Source organism: Vigna angularis, chromosome 2 (assembly GCF_016808095.1).
Source record: "Vigna angularis cultivar LongXiaoDou No.4 chromosome 2, ASM1680809v1, whole genome shotgun sequence".
NCBI classification, from domain to species: Eukaryota; Viridiplantae; Streptophyta; class Magnoliopsida; order Fabales; family Fabaceae; genus Vigna; species Vigna angularis.
In genome coordinates this window covers 31,048,075-31,070,789 of record NC_068971.1, presented here as the reverse complement: position 1 = coordinate 31,070,789, position 22,715 = coordinate 31,048,075, and the positions used below count along the sequence as shown (strand labels likewise).

Genomic DNA, 22,715 nt, shown 5'->3' with positions numbered 1-22,715 from the left:
TGTATCAACAATATTAGATAATTCTTAATTTTCTTTCAACTAAATTCACCAATTGTAATGGAAATAACGTTTTAACTAGATGTAGTATGTACAAATACTAACATATTTTATTTTAAATTAATTTTAACTATAAAATTATAATCTTATAATATTATTGATTAAATTTTTTTATTAGATCTATTAAATGATTTATAAATATTTTCATTCATTCTACACTCTATTTCTTTAATTCAAAGAATCTTATTTTTCACTCAAACATATCTTTTTAATGTAGAAATACTTTCATTCATTTTACACTCTATTACTTTAAATTTAAAGAATCTTATATTTCACTCAAACACATATTTTTAATCCAAAGACACGTTAAAGATGTGAAAATATTATTTTTCTATAAACGAAAACTGCCATTTCAAAGGTGTCACACATTTTGAGCAGTGTAAGGGGTCCATAGTCAATTGACTGAAATCAAACAAAGTTACTCATTCACTCACGTCACCTACAGTACAGTACGACATTAGTTGTAATTTGTACAGAGTGCATCTTTCTAAAAAACAATTAATACTAAATCCAAACTAATTTAATTTTCTGTACTTTTTTTTAAAACTTACCAAGTGCATCATAATTCATCTAAAAAAAAGAAAAAAATAGATAGGAAAATGGTCCATTCCTTCGAAAGTCAAATAGAAGCCAAGATTTGTAACCATGTATGTAGTTTCACATGTTTTTCTCTCTCCACATCTTGTGTCTCTCTCTTAGTCAAACACATCCCCCACACTGCATGTCTTCACGTCTATAAATTGATTTCTTTCATCACAAGTCCTTCATCTATCCAAAGCCAAAAGGACTTTGGTGTGGCCTCACTCATGGAAGTGTTAAACCCAGTTGGAGGCGATACCTATAGGCTCCCTGTTGGGTACAGGTTCGACCCCACCGATGAAATTCTTGCAGGCTACTACCTCAGGAAGAGGATCATGGCACACCCACTTCCCAATGATCTCATCCAAGACTATGATGTTCACCAGACTGAGCCTTGGGAGCTTCCAGGAGGTTCGTCTGAAACATACAACACAAATCTCCCTTTCCATCTTTTCTTCTTTTTCTGGTTTTTTAATCTCAGATCTTGTGTCTTTCTGATGATTCCCAAAGACATACCTATTAATTTTAGTCTCACAAATAAAAGTTTTCATCGGTTTTCTTTGCAGAAATTAAATTCAGGTTTTGTTTTTCACCAGTTTAATCAGTGTTTGCTGTTAACTGAGTAACATGGTTGGATTTTGGTGATTTTTTGTCAGTGGACAATGTGTCCGAAAAAGATCCGATTTTTTCAAGCCCCGGAGTGATCTAAACAAGGGGATCAAAATGGAGTTTTTGGTAATTTGTGTTTGGTTGTTTAAAAAATGTATTTGTTTTTGTTGTTTTCTGTAGGTGGGAAGTGCATGAATTGGCAGAGGTTTTTCTTCTACGATGTGAGGAGCCGTGTGTTAGGAAACCCTGAGAAGAGAGATGCTGGGAAAGGGCAATGGGAAATGGTGGAGAAAGATGAAGAGGTTGGGTTTTCTGACGAACAAGTCATTGCAAAGAAGAGTGTTCTGGTTTTCTGGAAAGCCAAGGGTAGCTCTCTTGCCAAAACAAAATGGGTGATGCACGAGTTTCGTCTTGCCCTAAAGTCAAATCCATCAAAGGTAAACAATACAACAGTATCCATCCACCACCTTTCTTACAACACTCGATTTCTTTCTCACTTTGCTTCATATTTTGTTATCACTTTAGCACATTTAAATGGTTATATATGTTTGATGTTTGGTTTGTGGGTTGTGTTACTGAAATTTGAAGTGTAACGTAGATGTCAGCCTTGGCTGTGTGCCGCATATTCGAGAGGAAAAATTCAAAGAGGGCAAAGAAAGCAAGAGTGTGTGAAGGGGTGAAGTCTGACAGGAGCAATATTGAAGAAGCTAAGGATGTCACAGCCACTGTCATTGATTTCACAGTGGAGTGTAGCACTGAGACTGGTCCTCCTCCTCCTCCTCCTCCTGGGACCCCCTAGTGAAACTGCATAGTTAGTTAGGTTTTAAGTTGCTCCAAAAATCTTTTGTAAGATTTCAATTGTGACGCCCCATAGGCACCAAAACAACTTTTATCCATCTTTCTGCTGTGCATCATCTGTGTATATGGGCTCATAAATTTACTTAATAAGAAGCAACTGTTTATTATTCACCGGTAACGTCTTATTTTATTTCATTTTTGTCAAATTCAGAATACTCATCATGCTCCTCCACCCCGAATAACGTTGACTGTTGCTTAGGATTATCAATCCAAAGAATACATACAAAAGGGGCATCCAAACAAAGTAGGAAAGATGTTCTCTATTATCTAATTACAACCTTTATGAAAAACAATAAGCGATACCCTATGTATGGGTAAGCAAGCAAGCATACAAGCCTCACAACAAGGATGGTAGTGCCTAAGTTTTTGAAGCATCTGCACATGGATTTGATTCGCATCCTTCTTTCCATAGAACTCAATGCTCCATTTATGAAATTCTTCCTTTCACGTTAAGGAGGACAAGATTATTCTTCTTGGTGAAAGTGATAAGGAAAATCGATATTTGAACATCTTCGAGTATATATATATATATGGTTCAAGGAATAAAACTAGATTTTAATTATTGTATCCTATAGTTGTTTAAATGGTTTACTTAAAAAATGCATGTTAGTTATAATGATTGATGGCCCCTTTAGTCCCCGAAATATTAATTACGATCTGTCTATGTCTGTTAATAAGTATTCGACAGGATGAGAATATTTGAATTATAAAACATGGCGTTGGTCAAGTAGGTGAAGGGGTGAAGGCACAAAATATTCTTATATGATTCTCCCGCAAGCTCAGATAACGCAACCCCTGCATTCAGAATAAGATTCTTCCCAATAATGCCCACGCTGTTACCTATTTTTAAATATTGTTTCCGTAGATCAAACTTCAAACCATCTCTGCTATCTCAATCGTTTTCCTTCTTATATAAATATATAAACTTGCTAGCCAAATATTTAGTATAACACACATAATTAGATATGGGAATATTATTGGCCAAAAACCTGGAAATCCCATCAACTTCTTTCACATTGAATCCCATTCCCCTTGCAAGTGGTGCTGGACCACGTTCGTTTCTTTTTTGTAAATGGTTGTTTCAAATTAATTCTTATCTTTTTATGATGATTTAATAAATAACCTCCTTATAGGTATTTGATAAATGAGGTGTGCATATAATACCGCAGCTTTGTCATCGATCGTACTGTAGTATAGTATCCTTGGGATGCTGTGATACAATTTTTAACAAAGACTGACACTTTTAACAAATATTTTATTTTTTGTATTATTTACGAATTAAACTCCTGGTCACATCTGAACCATTGTATTGATTACAAAATGCTCAGATGTCATGTTATAAGAAAAACACTAATAAAACACTCTTTATTATTAATTCAAAAGTATAAAATAAGAAGTTTTACGAGTGTAAAACTCTGCATGGTTTTATATCTTTCGATCATTAATTCGAAAGTAAGTTAGAGTATAAATATTGAAGACAAAACTTTAATGCGCATAGTAATTGCATTAAGTTAAAGTAGGATAATGTTATAATACACATGGTCCAAAAAACAGGTTTTTTGGTAAGACTTGTGTTTTTTACAAGGATTATGCATGACAGACACATTTCATTAGAAACAGTAAAGTAGGGATACTTTGGACATGGTGTTAAGACATTGGATTCAAGAAGCGTGTGTGGTATCTCTCAAATTGTGCAAAGAAAAGAGCCAAGTTGAAAAGTAACAGAGTGAGAACTGCCGACCAAAGTTTCTTGCCGCTACGGTAGTAGAATCTTTTGATATATAGGGATTTTTGTGCATCACTTGTAAAATTCCTCACGTCACTGACATCATGCACAGTAATGTGAGGTTGCGTAGTATTTGCTGACTTTCCGGGACAAAATTGTCAAATGAAACAGACCTACATACTGGACCATATCTACAAAAGTTTCTCAACCATCGTAGTCAAGATTTTCTCAACAGCGAAAATATTGGGAGGTGCTGATAGCGACGCCTTTTCTTCATCTTTTTTTCCTCATTTCTCCTTCTAAATTTTGTATAATCATGCACACAAATTCTCACTACACTTTCTGCAAGTTTGAAGTTTGTCATGTTCTTTTGTAAAGGGTCATCGCAGAATGACTCTCTCCCGCCAAAGTTTTTTTATATTCAATAGTTAAGATAGCATTCAATCCTAGCTATTATTACCATATAGAATCAAATCCACGTACTAAGGTGTTCTGTGCTTCTGCAGCTTTAACATTTAATGGAGCTGCCAAACATGAAGTTATTGTAATCTGAATTATAGATGTGTTTGTTTAACTTAAAAATGTTTGATTTCTATCATTAAAATTTTCCCAATGAGTGCAGAGAGAGACAGAGACGGTGAATATCACAAGCAAAAGAGAAATACTCTTTATATTATTATATTTTTCAACAACAACAAGCATCGTGTCATTCAATGTAGGAAATATAACATCATTCAGAATGTGATACTTAAAAATTGCACCAATCAAGATAGACAAGAAAAAACATATAGTTATGATAATAAACTAAGTGTGGAACTGAATGTATGATTGCTTTGGGTGGAGTGGTAAATGAATAAACAAGCAGGTTAATTTCTGACATTGTACCCCAGAGTCCTACGTATATCATTACATTTCAAAACTTAGACCAATTTTTCAATTTCAACAACCTTCTTAAATTCTGAACACAAGCTTCCAGAACAGCTTCATTCAATAAACCGTTGAGATTTTGATTAGAAGAATGAAGTAGGAAGAGTAAATAAAGAGAAATTTTTCTTTATTGTCTTTACCTAATTATAACATACTTTCTCGTCACATACTACCATTCATCAATTGTACATGGGCTTATTAATTATAATCCACCATCCAATTTTAGCATGCCAGCAGTTCCAGATAAGCCATTTGAGGTGCTGGTTTCTGCACCCAGTTAGTTAGTTGATCTTAGTATACACAGATAGCAACTCGACGTGATCCATTAAGAATAACCTAACTCTGCTGTGTTTCATTCAGAGAAAAAAATAATAGAATAGAAATAAGTTGAATGAAGAGAAATAGACAAGAAATAAAATTAAATGTATAGTTGTTTGGTAGATAGAAATTAGTGAGATAGAATAAGAGATTCTTTGAAAGCTGTGAATTGATTGATTTATATAACGTATATAAACAAAATTATCATTTTCACCCTGATATAACCAATAGTGACTGTTGAGTATGCGCGGTGACATGAAGAACAGCATTGCCACTTTAAATTTAAAACATATACACTAAAATACTTCTCAAACCAGCAAGACCCACAACACATGTTCTTCAGTCTCACACATCCAATATAATTTCTTTGAAATCGAACCATCATTAATCGTTATAAGTTAATTCATATTCTTTCATCTTCCAAATCAATAAGAGTGTTTGTGTACACACATACAAGTCCATCGTTTGTTTGTAACGCCATATTTTAAATGTTATTTTTGATTTATATCTTATGCACACTGTTGTAACTGAGAATTTAGGAAAACAGAAAGAGATAAATTAATGCTAAGGAAATGAGTGGGACTAATACTAAATTTTGAAGTAGTAGACTTAAACAAGGATAGATGTGAGAAATGGTATAGGTGGAAAGAAAAGATCTAACCTGGCTTAAAAATGAGGAGACCGAATATGAAGATACAATTTATGATTTCCTGTTCATGAGAATGAAAATACAATTTAGATAGGAAGATTTATTTCATTGACTGGTTTCAACCAATATCCCAAGCCATGGTGATGCAGGTCCAATAAAGATAAATCAGGAAGGGGGATGGTCAGATGTGAAGCCATACTGTTTGATACAGAACTTAACGAGGTAATGTTCCACCTACTTTGGTACTCTTACTGACCTTGGTTAATTTCCAACCATGAGGGAGTAAAGATGAATGCTATTACTGCAACTATAGCATAAGGGCATCAGTACCATTACACCAATCTTTGTTATCACCATCACTGCAGAGAAAGCTAGTCAATACTTTCAAAGGACAACATTAATGCATGAAGGAACATTTCTCACATGTTTATATTTATTCAATATAGTAAAAGTTATGCACGAGATTAATTTCCCTTATGTTAAATATACATATAAGATATAAGTTTATAACAGAAGATATATGAACTAAACCCAAAATATAAATAAAAAATAATAATAAATTAATTAAAAATAAGATATCTAATAATCTAATATATTTAATAATATTTAATGGATTCTAAACATTATGACCATTATTAAGGATGCACAGTCTAAACAAAAGTATTCATATCAAGAACCCAAATGTTGCATCTATTCAATCCAATCTCATAGTTGAACAAACTATCATTTGCTTAAGTCAAAGTGATAATTAAACAAGAAATACAAGAAGAAACACAAAACTGAAGATAGAGACTAAATATAAAGTAACAATACAGGTGAATTTATGTCATCACCGTTTTTTCTCAAAATGAAGAACATAACAAATCTATAAAGGAAGTTACTTCTATATTTTAATTACCAAGAAAAAATGAAACGGAAGATAGACAAAATTAAACTCGTAAGTTGTACTGTTCATCCCCTCAGTCTCTTTGAAGTTGAGCATGGCCAACATGCATTTGCGGGGGAAGGGGAAGTAGTGCTGTTCTGTCATTGATCACCACCAAGATCTGTACCATTCCCATCATTATCACCACTACCCTACCACCATCACTCAACATACTTTGTTAACACCATCATCACTACTGTAATGGTCCTTACCACATACCTACCAGCATTTTGGTAGAATGCTTAATATCTTGAATTCAGAATGCAGTCAGACTTTCATTGTATAAAATTGAGAATAAGTAGTATCATTAATAAGCATCACCAAAATAAAATAATACAAATTTTGTTTCCTAATTAATACTTTCAGCTCAACTTCCTGGATTACTGCCCCAAAGCTATGAGGGATTATGAGCTTCTCTTGCTATGATATGATAATTGATATATTAGAATAGTGTAATCTATATCTAGTTTCATTAAATTGTCCTTCCTTTTTAGAAAAAAACTTAATTATAATAAGATGCAAGCTCAAGTAGGATAACATATTCAAAATGTAAGGAGACTGTTTTCTTAATCAATACAACAACATATTTTAAGTGGGAAGAGGGTAAAGGAACAAGCACAAGTAGGATATATAACATTCAAAATGCAAAAAATAAAGAATACAGCATAAGTTAGTGATATTTTTCCTCGAAATGGAAGAAAAAGGACAGCGATAAGAAAAAAGTCAAAATAGTTACTTTTTATTACCAAAACAATATTAAGCAGTCCAATGCAGCGCTGCATATCCATCATGGCAAACTAGCAAGTGTACATTATCACTGCAAGTTATCAAATTGAAATTTAAAGTATTTCTCCTTCAGCCAGCTACATCATTTAGTTTACTCTTATTACCATATGGGGAATTGTAAATTCGGCTGAATGTCTCAAGTTCATGTTTAGATTAGTTCATTTTGGTTAAACAATTGTCACTTTTCTGAGAAGTGATTACATTTTAAAAATAAATGGTAGCTTAGCATACCATAATTACATGACCAACCAAGCTACCATACAATTCTATCAATGAAGCTGTAAATTTTCTTTCAATATTGAGCAAACTCACAACTACTATAATTTAAACAACATTAAGCAACTACACTAGAAATACTGAATCAAAATACGTGTGCCATTCACAACTAGCTGTCATTGTGTGGGAGAATTGTCATCTGGCCTTATGCAGTAGCTGCATACTTCCGTAAAAGATCAAGCAGCTGATCTTTTCACTAAGGTTCTTGTAGTTGCTCCTTTCACTACGGCTCTCTTACTTACTGCTTTCAGCAAACTCCATACCAAGCTCGGTATGGTTGATCTTGACCAACCATCCGCTTGAAGGCAGGTAATATGAGTATTTATTCACATTTTACAGCTAGCTGTGCATGTGCTTTTTTATAGCCATGTAACCTCATGGAGTTGATACAGCAGCACTGCTATTTCCCTTTTACACCTTTTTTCTTGCATGTAAATCTTCTTGATTTCACATCAACAAAAATTAATGAGAATGATTTCTTCATATTCAATTAATTTCTTATCATGAAGTGTTTCCATAGCGTTCTATGTTGCCATAACAAACGGGCAACACTCTGTTCAGACTTCCAAGCTATTCAAACTTTAGGCATCAAATAAAGATCATCAAGATATTGCTATTTCTTTTATATCATCCTGCATTAAGCATCATAATTACAACATCACAGGCTTTCTTTGAAGCCAAAACCAGTAATCTAAGTTAGTTTAGAGAAAAAAAATATTCAATTTTCAGTCTTTCATGTACTAAATCTGTAGTTGAGAGCATCAAGCGTTTGAGGAAAGTTATAATTGTTTGGCTTAATTAAGTTTCAATTCAAGTCCCTCATAAATTTCAGTATTTTCAATTCAACACATTTATTTCCTTCTCTAAAGATGTTTGACACCTTAAAGTTGATAATTATGCACACATAGCAACCTAACAATTCCATCTACCCTAATGGACCACGACACAACAGAGGTGTTCTTGAAAGCAACAATCACAAGAGTGAAATCACATTCCAATCACAAAAAAGTCCAACCTCTAACAAACTCGATCTCAATACAAATAATAGCACCCATGAGTTTATCTTGCAAAGAAACAGCCACACCAATGAAGGAAGCAAAAACACCTATGTATTCACTTGTACTGTCACAGAAAATACTACTACAAGCAATCAGATCAGGAGCCCCTCTAGCTGCACCATCAATGTTGCATTAACAAAACCCACAGACGGAGTTTTCCAAAACATTGTTCTAACTTTCAAAGCTTTCTTGGTGTGACCATGAACATTAAAGTATCTCAATATAACAAGATCCTCCCACAATAATGCATGACACCTTTTGATATACGACTAGCTAAAACACAACTAGCAATAATCAAGGATAAAGTAGAATGAAACTGAATAGAGTGACCATACTTGTGGGGAAAGTTATATTTACACCCACTAAACGTTGCATCTTGGTACCAATATTTTCTGAATAGGCCAAATGAAAGAGAGATAACAGCTTCAAAGCTATCTTCAGAAACTAGGATTAGGTAGGTTAAAAACCAAGGTAAATAAGCATTTATTCTTCCTTATTTAGTGCTTCCTAGAAAATATGGTTCATCTGGATACAAGGGTTAAAAGAAAGGTTGGGAGAAAACAATAGCATTCGCAATCATCATGATCACATATTTTATATATTCTTTATCACGACAAAGGTACAAGTAACTTAAATAAAACAACAAAACTTTGGCCCCTCTTCTCAGATTTTAATTTCATTTTCCCAGATATTTGAAGGCTGTCTTAAAATATTTCCTATTTCTTTGGTAGGACGGCAGCTGAATATGAATAGAGCAATCCCCTCATTCCAACATGTGCCAAAATCCCACATCTTTGTTTCTTTCATTTTTAAATCTCTATCTAACAAGTAGTGCAAAATCAAGACACAATTAAAGAGTGAAGAAAAGTGAGGACACTACAAAATCAACATCAATTAGACTCAGAACGACTGGCTCATGTTGTTCACCTCAAGATACTACTTCTAGAGTGCAACGCTTCAACAGCACAAAGACTATAAGAACACAGCCACCGAAATTTAAAATGACAACCCCATTTTCTAACTACGAACAAAATAAAAACCTTTTTGGTGGGTCATGTTTATTTTGACCAAAAGTTATCTTCTTTAGCAATCACTGATATGGAGAAGAGGAGGGTTACCGAACAAAGATGAAGAAGTCGCTTGTCGGCATTGACTGAGAAAATTGGTTGGGCTTCAAATTGCAATGAGAAGAGAACAAGGCTAATCAACAGAGTCATTGTTGTCTCCCAAAGGTGTTTGTTCAATCACCATCAGCCATATCCAACTCAAGGAACAGGGCCGTCCCTTCCCTCCCATTTAAAAAAGAAACATTTTCTTAAAATGAGGATATAGTGATTTGGTCGTTATCCAATGGAGGGTAGATTTTTTTAATAATTAATTAATACGGGCAAAGGCCTACATTACCTGGATTTTTAGCTTTACTTACATAAATTAATTTTTATAATCTTAATTAAAAGAAAATGTGCTCCCTTGGGCGATTTCTTAAATACAAAACGATTTTTCCATTTGCAAAGGGTGTGTGTTGATTTTCGTGTGGGTTTGTATTTTCCTTAAATTCTCATTGATTTTTTTTCACATTTTCTTTTTTAATTTTATCTTCCAATAACCATTTCAAATAATTACTCATAATAAAAATTATTTTTTAATAAATATTTTTTCAAATTTAAATAATTACTTAACAAAAAAATTATATAAATTATTTATTTTTATAATAATTTTAATAAAAATTATTTTAAAATTTAATAAATTTTTACTATAATAAAAAATGAAAACACTTGTTTTTATTGAAAAATTGTCCATTGATAATATAATATTTAATTAATAAAATTTAGGGTTTCTATTATTTATATAATATAACAATATATAAATACTATTAAATATTATATCTAATATCTTTTTTAAAAACTAAGAAAAGACGTATGAATTTTAAAATAGTAAAATTTATATTTAATATTTGAAAATATTTTGAATATATGAATAATATAAAAGATAATATAAAATACAGTTAATAATAACAGTAATTTATAAAAATATTTTAAAGTTACGTTAATATGGAATTAATAAAAGTATTTAAATATTAAATGTTATAATTCGTAATTACTAATATTTATATTAAAATTTTAAGTATAATAAAAATTATTATAAAATACAATTATAACTAATAATAATTCATATAATAATTACTTAATTTAAAACTAAATAATAACAAAAATAACAATAATAATATTAATAAATAAATGTAAATTTAAAATTAATTATAATATAATATAAAATTATTAATATTCAAAATTCTTTTTATTATTATAAATGTTATAAAATATAACTATAAATAACAACAATAGTTACTAATTATTTTGTTGATAATTTTCAAATAACAAAAAATTAATATTGATAATTAATGTGAATATAAGGTTAGTTTTAAGATGAAATATTAAACATTATAAATAAATAATAATGATTAATATACAAATTAAAAGTTTTAATTTATTAGAATGATACAACGCATAACTATATAAAAGATACTTATAACTAAGGATTTAATATGTTTTTATCCCTATTAATTTTTTTTAAAATTTTGATTTCATTTATTCTTTTAATTTTATAAATATATATTTTTAAAATATATTTTATTAATTTTATTTAAATAATTTAAATGTTAAATGAAATAAAATTAAACTTTAAATAAACTTAACAAAATCTAATTAAAGAAAATAAATCGAAACATTTATAAAGTTTGAAGATGGAATTGACACTAATTTTAATTTTTATTTAAAATTAATGAACTGAAAACGTATTGAAAATTATTTTAATATTAATAAAAACATAAAAAATTAACATAAATAATCTTCTATAATTATTATAAAAGGAAAATATTTTCTATAAACCATTATTTTGATATATACATTTTAATCCCAATTTTACCCTTATTAATACAAATGGAAACACTTATTTTTATTGTAGCAAAAAATTATTAAATTATAAAACAATTTGTATCTATAATTATTTGAATTTAAAAAAGTAGTTATTGAAAAAATATAATATTAAAATAATTATTATAATTTATAAAATAATTAAATTTAGATTAACAATATTGTCAAGAATAAAAATAAAAATATAATTGTTGTGATTTAAAACTATGGTTATTTAAAAAGTAAAATTGAAGAAACAAAAGTGTAAAAAAAATAAGTTTTCTTTATTTATAGATATAGAGGAATAATTTTATTATTTTGGATTTTGTTTTAAATAATTACCTCCTAAAAAAGTTATTTACTTGTAATAAAATTATTTATTTTATACTTACTTTTACGTTCTTTTATAAATTTAAATAAAAATTAACTTTTATCTTTTAATATAAGTATAGTTTTAACGCATATGTCAAAATAAAGCGTTCATAAAACATTATTTGTTTACTATCTTTAACCCATCACATCAAACTCTTCCTTATCAACCAGATAACACTTATAAAATATACCTTTTTTTTATTAATAGCAAAGTTCTCCAATAACAATTTTATACACTTACATTACATCTATTTCACATTTCACGGGGCTTACAATGGGACTAATATACATATTTCACGGAGCTTACAATGGGACTAATATACATATTTTACGGAGCTTACGGGGACTAATATACGTCAACTATCTATTCATCTCTGTATATCTTTGAGACATAAAAAGTCTACGAGCTTCGACTGAAGATCAACCAACTTGGTTCGATTAAAGATCTGCTAAGTTGGCTCGACTAATGGTGAATTGTGTATGTTTAGATAAGGTAAATCGAGTTAGCCTAAATTAAGATCGTTAAGTCTTTCTTAGTTAAATTTTGATAGAGTTAGTTTTAACTAAATGTTAACCAAAGTTTAATTGAGTCGGCTTGACCGAATATCAAACGAGTTATCTAGGCTGAAGATCAATCAACTTAGTTCGACTAAAGATCGATCAAGTTTGTCTAGTTGAAGATCGACCTAGTTGGTCAAGCCTAAGATCGATCGAGTCGGCTTGGTTGAAGATTGGCCAATGGTGAACTAAGTCTGCTCGGTGAAAGTTGATCGAGTCGACTTAGTTGGCTCGACCAAAATTGATTGAGTTAGATGACAGATGATGGAGTGAGTCTTTTAGGATGAAGGTCAACCGAGTTGACCTTGGTTAAGGTCGACAAAGTCGTTCCTGATCAAAGTTCGACCAAGTTAGCTATGACCGAAGGTTAACCAATGTTCGATCGAGTCGTGCTGGTCTAAGATCATCCTAGTGGACCACGTTCATGGTTGACAGAGTCTGTCTAGTCAAAGGTCGATTGAGATGTTCCAACCAAAGGTTGACCGAGTCGGTCCCAATTTAAAGTCGGCTTGAATATGCTCGAGTTGGTCTCCACTGAAGGTTTTCCAGAGTCGACCATGGTCGAAGGTCGACCTTAGCCAATCCTAGTTGAAGGTCGACCCTAATTGAAGGTCAACTTGAGTTGACCTCGAGCTAAGGTCAACCTGTGTTGACTCTATCCAAAGCTGAAGGATTGAGTCAAGTCAGCCTATGTCAAAGAGTCGGCCGAGTCAACCTAACCCAAAGAGTCGACCGAGTCAACCTAACCCAATCCAATAGATCTAATACTCTGATATTGTATTGATCTCATTGAATTTAACATCTTTGACAAGTAGATTCAATATAATTTTAGTCTATTTTAAATTGATTGAAAAAAAAATTCAAATCTAATTGATATAGTTAAAATAGATCTAAATTAAATGAATCTGGATTTTAGTAGATCCATTTTATTAACAAGATCAACTAAATTTGTATTATAGTTACAATTTTTTTGTTTGATCTAGATTGCATCTAGACTGAATATTGAAAAATCCAATCCATATCCACCCTTACCTCCTACCTAGACCCTTCATTTAAGAGATCGTTGCTATTTGTAAATCCCGTCTTAATTAAGTTAGTCTTCTGTGAATGTGTGAATGTATTGATAATTCTTTTAATGATAATTCTTTTCTATTGATCTTATTTTTCCTTTAAACTTCTTTGTTTGAATAAGGCAAGATTGGAAGTGAAAGAATACTGGTGAAAATAAAAACAGTTTAATATTAAAGAATACTTAAAATCTTAATTTTAAAGAGAGATTAAAAGAGTTAGGCATGAGTGATGTGTTGTACTTATGTTAAAAGTGGAGGGCGGTGTCAACATTCATTGTAATTAGTTTATTATAGTAGAACCTTGAATCTTGAAAGAAAACTAGACATGGTTCAAGTTCAGTGGTGTGATATAAAGAAGGTTTCGTTTTCCATTTCTATTATATATAAGTAGAGTATCTCAATTTGGTGTAACATATTAGTGAAATTGTTTTATTCAAGTATTTTACTCGACCAGACAATCGCCTCTTTATATTGCCTAGTAAAAACATGTGTTTCTAGTACAATATTGGCTTTTAAACTCACATATTATGCTTCATTTGACAGCAAATCGCTGCCTATCACAAGGCGGTGGCAGGTTTGTAATAAAACCGATCTTATATAATTCGGTTGTTGTTAATCTCTTTGGCAAGTGCACCAAATCGTTCAAGTAATAAACCGTGGTAAGACCAGGTATCGTTTTCCCAAGAGACTCGTAATACTAGAAAATTGTGTGATTAACAACTCATCTAGACCCAAGAACAACTCATCATTTAAGAATATGTGCAAAAAGATAAATTCACAAGTAATTACAAGGTTGGACTTTGGTATTGAAGGCACTTGGAAATGGAAAAGACTAGAAATGGTATGAAATGACATTGTTAAGGTTAGTTTTCACCAATGCACTCTTGTGTATAACCAATTTCATCTCCTCTCTATCAATTTACTAAAGTCAATCCACTAAAACACTCTAGCCCTAATCCCTTAGGTGAAAGAGCCTAGGTTTTCCTTATCAAACTCCAATCCCTTGGACAATCTAACAAGCAAACCCGCATTAAGAACTAGGATCTAAGACAACATGTGAATCATATCCCATCCCTGGCTCAATGACCCACAAGGACTCTTGTTTCAGTTCAAGATTTCATATCCCATCCCTGGCTCAATGAAACCCTAAAATCAAGTCATGAACGTCCCCATTACATGCAAGCTTTAAGATCGGAAACAAGAATACTAGTAATAGATAGAAAAGGCATTTATAAATACGAAACAATCATTCATTACACAAGAGTTCATAAGCTACATCTAACCCTAACAAGATGAATCTGGTTCTCCATTTCCATGGAGAACCCTAAAGCTTACAAACATGGAAGATGGAAGAAGAAGGAGACCCAAAGGAAGAGGAGGAGATGTTCCCACAAGCTCCTCGCGCCCTCCATGAGCTCCAGACGTGAAGTCGCACCTCCAAAGAACCAAAGATCATTTTTCTTTCTACCTCGTGAGTATATATACTGCCCGAATTCTCGCTTAAGCTAAATTATTCTCGCTTAAGCGAGAATTCTTCTTGGAGAAGATAGTCATTCTCGCTTAAGCTAAATTATTCTCGCTTAAGCGAAAATGACTGTTAAATCAATGACTTCCTGGATCATCGAGGCTCTTCAATGTAATGGAGGATCTTCCTAACATCAAAATAGATCAAAGAAAACAAGGGATTAGAGTATTATTTACGTAATGTAGCCCAAAATATAGATAAATACTAAAACTAAATAAAAGAGAGGATTTAAGCAAGTAATAAGCTAAAGAAGAGTTGATTTTGCTACTAAAATGATGCCTAGATAATGGTAAGAATTAGCATTATCAGTTGTACGCTGAACCGGTGCAAAACCAAGATACAATCTCGGTTGCACACAGAACCGAAGCATAACCAGTGCCTAAAGGACTGACAACTTTACGAAAAGGTGATACTACCTCGGTTGCCTGCAGACTCGAGGTAGAAAGCCTGAGCTACGACCTCGGTGAACTTAGACCCGAGGCATAAAGCCTGAACAAAACGATCTTCGATTCATTTCTTCTCGCGCTGATGGTTCTCCTTCTTCTTCTTTCTTTGCGCGCTGCCACTGCTATTCATTTCTTCGTTGCTTATTTGTGTTCATTGCTTCATCTTTCACTTAAAGCTTGGTTGTGTTCATTGCTTCTTCGGTTCTTCTTCTTCGCGCTACTGCTTAGTCTTTGCCGCCACCACTATTGTTCTCCCCAAGGGCTGCCTCCACCAACGTCGCCGCTGCGAGTCCTTCGTCGGTGTCGTTCGCTTCGTCCTTCGTCCTTGCCGCTCTCACCTTCGTAGCCGTTCTTGCCGTCGTCTACTGTCATCGTCGTCGCACCATGGAACCCTAAATCAGAAAATCTCAATCGACCACCATCGCGTTTTTCTCCCCCAACGGCGAGTGGGTCGCCTCCGCCTCGGCCACCATCGCACGTTTCTCCCCCAACGGCGAGTGGGTCGCCTTCGCCTCGGCCATCATCGCGCGTTTCTCCCCCAACAGCGAGTGGGTCGCCTCCGCCGATGCCTCCGGTACCGTCAGGATCTGGGACACACCGATGCCTCCGAAGCTTCTCTTTTGTTGATGATGTCTTTTGTTGATGATGTTGTATACTGTGCAATAAAGGTGCGATGAAGCTTCTCTGTGTGTTGTGTATTGCTTTGTGGTGTGTGTGTTGTGTATTGCTTTGTGGTGTATTGCTTTGTGGTGTATGTTGGAATTTCTTATATGTTGCTGTCTGTTGTTGTTCTTCCTTGGCGATGAAACAGGCTTATTGGATGGCTGTTTACTAGCTCTGGATGGCTGTTTACCAGCTCTGGAAACATTAGCAAGATCATTCACAGTGAATCAACACACACCTTGCTGTAGTGGAAAGCTGAGAAGAATGAATTCAGTGCAATCTTGGAGACTTTGCACAGAGGAGCTAAACATAGTGGAGCAAACCCAATAAGAACATTCTTTCCCCTTCTCTTCAATTGTAGCTTTAGGTTCTTTCTGATAGTTTATTTAGGTTACATTGTTTTGTCTTAGCTGTTTTAGGTTCCAATTGAGTCTAGTAAGCCTGTATAGGTTGTACATAGTTTAGGTCACACTATTAGACATTTTTAGGTTCTGTTTCATACTCTTATTCATTCTTTACTGATTTAATTCATTTCTCAGTTTTATTTCTTTTAATTAGAACTGTTAATTGTGTTCCATGCTGTAAATTCAAGTAGAAGTAGTCCTAGCATTATTTTTGCATCTAAGTTCAGTCCAATGAAGTAATTTTTGCATAAAAGAGGGTAGAAAGTCAGTTTTAGCAAATTTCTTAACCTAGAGAGATTTTGGGCCAAATTTTTGTCTTTCTTGTGTGATTTCATGCATGTTTGACTTTTAATTCTGATTTTGCATTGATTCTCTGCAATAAGCTTGCTCTTGGTATATTCTAGAGATGATTTAGACATTCTTTTTCTTCATCCATAGCCACAATAGCTTAACCATTTCAGTTTTTGACCATTGTACCTTTCTTTTGAGCCTTAGCCATATTTGTTGTTTCCATTCATTACAAGCCATTTTCCCATCAATTACCCAACCTGTAGAGACTTGTGAGAAGTAGGAAGAGATGGAACTTGGTGAGTGCAAAAGAGAAAAGAAAGGCCAAGAGTGAAAAAGAAAAAGAAAAATGAGCTGAGAAATCTGGTTGTGTTGAAAAAGAAGAAAAAGAAGGTTTGGAAAAAGAGCAAAATTGCAAAAGAAATGAAAAAAAATTTGAGACCTGGCAGAATTGAAAACCAGAGAGAAGGGAAAAAGAAAACAAAAATTGATTGGCCAAAGTTAAACAAAAAGTGCACTGAGTTATAGGTTCTTCCTTCTTCTTCACAATTTCTCTAATTCTATTTAGCCTTGTGTTTTCTAACCCTTCATACCATTTACATTACAAGCCATTAAAGACCTTTTGATCTATATGAAACCATGAGCTGAGCACTTTCACTTAAAGTCCTTGCAAAGTTAAGAATGAAGGTTGACATGTCATGAGTGAGTGAAACAAGACAGCCCTAAACAGTTGAGTGAATCTGAGTGAAACAATTTCCTATGAGGCTGAAACTGACTTATGCTTTTCTGATTATGTTCATTGCTGAAATTAGCTGAATTAAGTTGTTTCTTAAATGCTTGGATTGCTGAAACTGAGGTTTAAAGCTGAGAAATATTGTTATGCAGTTTTGACTGAAAGAAATGGCTAGGAAATGATTAAATGCAAGATTGAATGTGCTGTGAATAGGTCTAGTGTTTTTGAGTCTTTAATTTTAGAGTTTTGCAAAAATAGTGTTATTTTCCCTTTTTAGTTAAATAAAATAGGTTTTTAAATAATTAGGTAATTTCTCTTTTAGAAAAATATTTAGAAAAAAAATAAATAAATTTTTTAGTCTTTTATCTTTTCTTTTTGCTGTTTAAAATCCCATTTTTTTTCTGCAGATCAAGTCTTTGGCTGATTGGGCTGAAATGGAGCAAAGTGGGCTGGCAGTGGCTGAATAAGGCTTGGCGATGGAATGGGCTGAAGTCCTCTTAGAGTGAAGTTTAATGAAACGCAGCGTTTCATACTGCTGCAAAGAGGCAAAGCTGACATGGTTTTCTTTCTCGAGTTCATTCTACGTAGGGAGGCTTAAATCAATTTTGGGCTTTCTCCCAACTCTCTCATCGATGGCTAGGGTTCTTGCGAAAAGAGAAGAAGTAGAACAGAATCAGACGCAAGCTCCAAGGTCCAACGGAAGCAGGCCCAGAAACTGATCGAACCAGAATGTTGATCAGACCGAGAAGCGGTTGACGGTTGAAGAGCAGAGAGGTTAGAGTCAGTTGAAGAGCAACCAAGAATATTCCAAGTTTATTCGGTTCTTTCCCCTTTGCCCCCTCTTTTCCTCTTTTCTGTTTTTGTTTTCTCCTATATAAAGGAGTTTTGTAAAATAGAAACATACGTGTAGTGGGTGACAGACACTATACATCAATTGTATTTTCATTTCCAGTTTTTAATAAAAGCTTGTACGTTTCAGTTTGATGATTCAATTTACATTTCTGCATTCACTTTATGTTTTGTCTCGTTTCTTTCTTGCATTGATTTTACCTTTTGATTTTCATGTCTGATAATGGTTTTAGAGTTGATGTTCTGGTTCTGTTTCTTATTGATAAAGGTTGAAAAAATAAAAAAAAAACACGTTACTGCCTCGGTTACCTAAAAACCGAGACATAATCCTATTTTTTTGACTCAGTTCATAACCGAGGCATAAAACCTACCATTTTTTACCTCTTTTGTATATGTCTCGGTTGTAGAACCAGTGCCTGTAAGCAAATTTAACCGGTGCCATTTTGTCTTCCTGCACTTCTGAGATAAAAATTTAAAGCTCTGTTCAATTTTCCTCTAAAGTTAACTGGTCTAGTCTTTTGAAACATCCATAGTTAAAACATTAAAGCTTTTAAGATAACATTTTAAGCTTTATTCCATTTCTTTCTATGCTTAACTTGTCTTGTTTTGAAACCTCCATTAGTTAGGGTTATGAAACTAGGGTAAACATTAATTTTTCCATAGTTAACGAAAACTACAAGGAGCATGTTCCTGACAAATTATTTACCCACAAAAATAACCACTGTAAGTAACATGTTAATTTGAGATTTTAACCCTAATGCAAAAATAAATCCCCAGTAAATCTAACTTATTTTATAGTGTCTAGGATTCATGCAAATGAGTGCAACAGAAGAAAAGAACAAATAATACTCTAAAAACACAAAAAGAAAGAGAAAGAATTTTTTTTTCTCAAGATAAGAAGAAACTCTAAATATGTTTTAAAAGGTTTTTTACATATTTGATACATTAAGGAGTATAAAATTATCCTTCTTACATTGCTTAAAGCTCCTTAGATATACAGAAAGATGATTCCACATATATTAAAATACACCCTATGTGAAATTACATTGCAATATTACAAAAATTTCCCTAGTGTTGATTATTAACAAAAGCATATAATTTATAGTAGTGATCTATTGGTTAATTATTGACCACTTATTTGGCTAAATTAAGGTTTTATAATAACTACGTATCAAGTGCAGTTTGTAATTAACGGAAGTCTGACGAGGCATCATGCACGAGGCACTAGTGCAGCGAGGGGCTTTTACCGCGGTTGATTTTCACTATACGTCGCGGTTCATGAACCGCGGCATATTCAGCCGCGATAGTAAGTCAGACACTTTATGCCGCGGTTCTAACCGCGGTATATAGGCTGCGGAATATGCCGCGGTTGTCTAGGGAACCGCTGCCTAAATTCATTTTTTTTAAAAAAAAAATTAAAAAAAAAATTAAAAAATGCACTATATGCTGCGGTTCAACCGCGGCATATAGGCCGACGAGTATGCCGCGGTTAGTGTCAAAACCGCGGCCATATGTCTCGTTTTTTAAAAAAAAAAGAAGCACTATATGCCGCGGTTGTGGTTAGAACCGCGGCATATTCCCCTTATATGCCGCGGTTGTGGTTAGAACCTAGGGTTTATATTATCAAAATTTAAAATATCCTGTTATTTTGTAGTTAAATTAAAGAACCTAATTTTTTTATTGACTATATAATATAAATATAATTTACCATTATTATAATTTTATGTTTCATATTTTACACTTATTTTAATTTCATCGCGTCCTTTGTTTAGATAATTGATCATAATGATTAATTTATAAGATAATTTTTACTCTTTTCTACAGAATAATCATGAAATTAGTGCATTGTAGATTTTCTTTTTCGCATCATCCTTACACACGACAAGCAGAGGATAATTACTGTAAACGACACGTCAAACATGTGGTTTTGTTCCGTTCTGTCTCATTTTTTTTACAGACTGCCGAATTTGTTTTGTTTGTTGAATTAATTTTCCCATTCTTCCATTCTCTTTCGTTGATTCCACTGTGTCATTACGGTGTTGTTATCTACCGAAAGAGCAATGGCGGTTAGGTCAAACAGCAAGCTTAAACAATGCAATGCAGGCTTCTGTAAAACAAACCCAACACGGTACCATCGTTGCATCTTCCATTCTCATCCCTCACCAGCTAATTAATGTTTTAAAATTCTCTTCTTCTTTAAATATTCACCATGTTTATCACCCTAATTGTATTGATTTAATCAACCTTTCTGTTCTACGTGGAACAGATTTATTATATTCTCCTTTGTTCTCATAATATTATCCCTCTAATCAATTCACTGCATACCCTATCATGGGTTGTGGCATGTCAGCTCTAGATCCTGAACATGAAGGCTTTAATCGATGCGAAAATGGTGACGAGGGTGAATCGTTGCATGGGAAGAGTAACAATATTAATAATAAGAAGAAGAATAAAGATGTTGCTAAGGGAATGAAGCCACTGGGTGTTGAAGAATCCAAGGATAAGGATGAGTCAAATGGAGAAAGATTGAAAGAGAAAAGTGGGGTAGGGAGGAATGACAATAAAGTGGAAGTGAAATCAAAGAAAAATGCAGAAGATGAGCATGAGTTTAGGGATGATGACTTCATTGGCCCAGGGTCACCAAGTTTTAGGGAATATTGCAATGATTATGATTCTGGGGATCGAAGTTCCATGGAATATTCCAACGATAGTGATTCTTCTAGAAGCATCAAGAATGGCAGTGAGTTACTTCTTATGATTCATATTGTGTTATGATTCTGGTTTTTGATTCAAAACGTTATATCGATCCGTTACATTCTTGTTTGTAGGCGAAACTTTACTGAACAGGAACAATAAGCCAATGAATGAGGAAAGTGTCGATTCTAACAAGGTAATAATGTTGCCCTAATTTGCACTTGGTTTTCATTTTGTACATGCAATGTTAGATGTAGAATGCATATTTTACTTCTCTGACCACGTATTTAACTATACCATGAAAGATTCACCAGAAAAGATAAAAGGGTTGTCATCATTTAAATTGATAACTAATGCCACAAAGTGCCTGACAATCAATCTGTTGAATTTATGATTTCATAATTCAGATGACACATTCAGAGGGTCTAAAATAAACATGTACTCTTCGTTATATATAACAAACTCTGAATCTAGATTGAAATATTTGTGTTTAGCTCTTTAAACAAATTTGTTTTAGCAGGAACCTCTGAAGAAAGAGAGAAGAGGACGAGGATTTAGGAATGCTATTGGTAAGCGAAAGACAAGAGGGAGGAGAAATCTTCTGAACTTCGCTTGTTATAGTGGTAGCACTGAAGCCCACGCTCAAGGTTCTTGAGACAAAAATGTTGCAAAAACTGCATAATTGAGGTCATGCCCCAAAAACAAATATATTCTCCAATTTGAATTGGCCACTGATTAGGCATAGAAGAAGAAAAATTGTCATGATTTATATGTAGAAGATCTAATACAATTTTTAATACACTCGCTGCAAACCGATTCCCTCTAAAGTTGCGTTCTTCATAATACTCACTCTACATATGCTTTTCACGGCGATCTATGTTTTATTTATTTTTATTATAATGCCTATCATTTTAGTGTTATTATAGAATGGAATCACTCATTTCGGAGTAACTTAATCGGTTACTGATTGAATCAATAAGTCGCTAGTTGTTGAATTACATTAACCGACATATATTTAATGTTTTAAATTTATGTTAATGATATATGATATGAATGAAAATTTAATATATATATATATATATATATATATATATATATATATAGATAAAGAAAGAGATAATAGACAATAAACATCAATGAATTTGTAAGAATAGATGATCTCTAAATACTTTCTCGTTTTGGATTCATAGTTCCCACTACAACATCCAAATATGAGTCATAGTTCTAGTTCTAACCCGACCATAGAAATCATAAAACAAATTAAAAAGAAAATCTAGCACAACATATATCACAAAAAGATAAATTGTTACTATAAAATACTAGAACATATGTCTAGTATAAAAGTAACATAAAACATTTGGAACAGAAGTTGAAAGAATTGAGTCATTTTGTTGCTTAACTATTAAAAGTTTATTTTGATTCTTAATCTAAAATTC

At 32.9% G+C, this 22,715-nt stretch overlaps 2 protein-coding genes and 1 long non-coding RNA gene across 4 annotated transcripts; 2 read left to right on the top strand and 1 right to left on the bottom strand.

Annotated features, from left to right (window-relative positions):
• Positions 1-741: 741 nt before the first annotated feature.
• Positions 742-2,214, top strand: LOC108328263 (NAC domain-containing protein 83). The gene is made up of 3 exons (XM_017562097.2): positions 742-1,047; positions 1,426-1,682; positions 1,844-2,214. The coding sequence occupies exons 1-3, from the start codon at positions 864-866 to the stop codon at positions 2,042-2,044; spliced, it is 642 nt and encodes a 213-aa protein (XP_017417586.1). The 5' UTR covers positions 742-863; the 3' UTR covers positions 2,045-2,214.
• A 2,652-nt stretch (positions 2,215-4,866) lies between these two features.
• On the bottom strand, positions 4,867-10,081 carry LOC108326974 (uncharacterized). Of its 2 annotated transcripts, none has more exons than XR_001832020.2 (4): positions 9,887-10,081; positions 5,980-6,082; positions 5,736-5,784; positions 4,867-5,101 (listed from the first exon to the last, which is right to left on the bottom strand). It is a non-coding gene; the product is annotated as an uncharacterized LOC108326974 (long non-coding RNA). The 2 variants fall into 2 exon arrangements; XR_001832021.2 differs by having other exon boundaries at positions 4,867-5,098.
• A 10,835-nt stretch (positions 10,082-20,916) lies between these two features.
• LOC128195336 (uncharacterized) lies at positions 20,917-21,934 on the top strand. Its single transcript, XM_052872597.1, has 3 exons — positions 20,917-21,325; positions 21,414-21,475; positions 21,800-21,934. Exons 1-3 carry the CDS (start codon positions 20,917-20,919, stop codon positions 21,932-21,934), a joined length of 606 nt encoding a protein of 201 aa, XP_052728557.1.
• Positions 21,935-22,715: the final 781 nt, after the last annotated feature.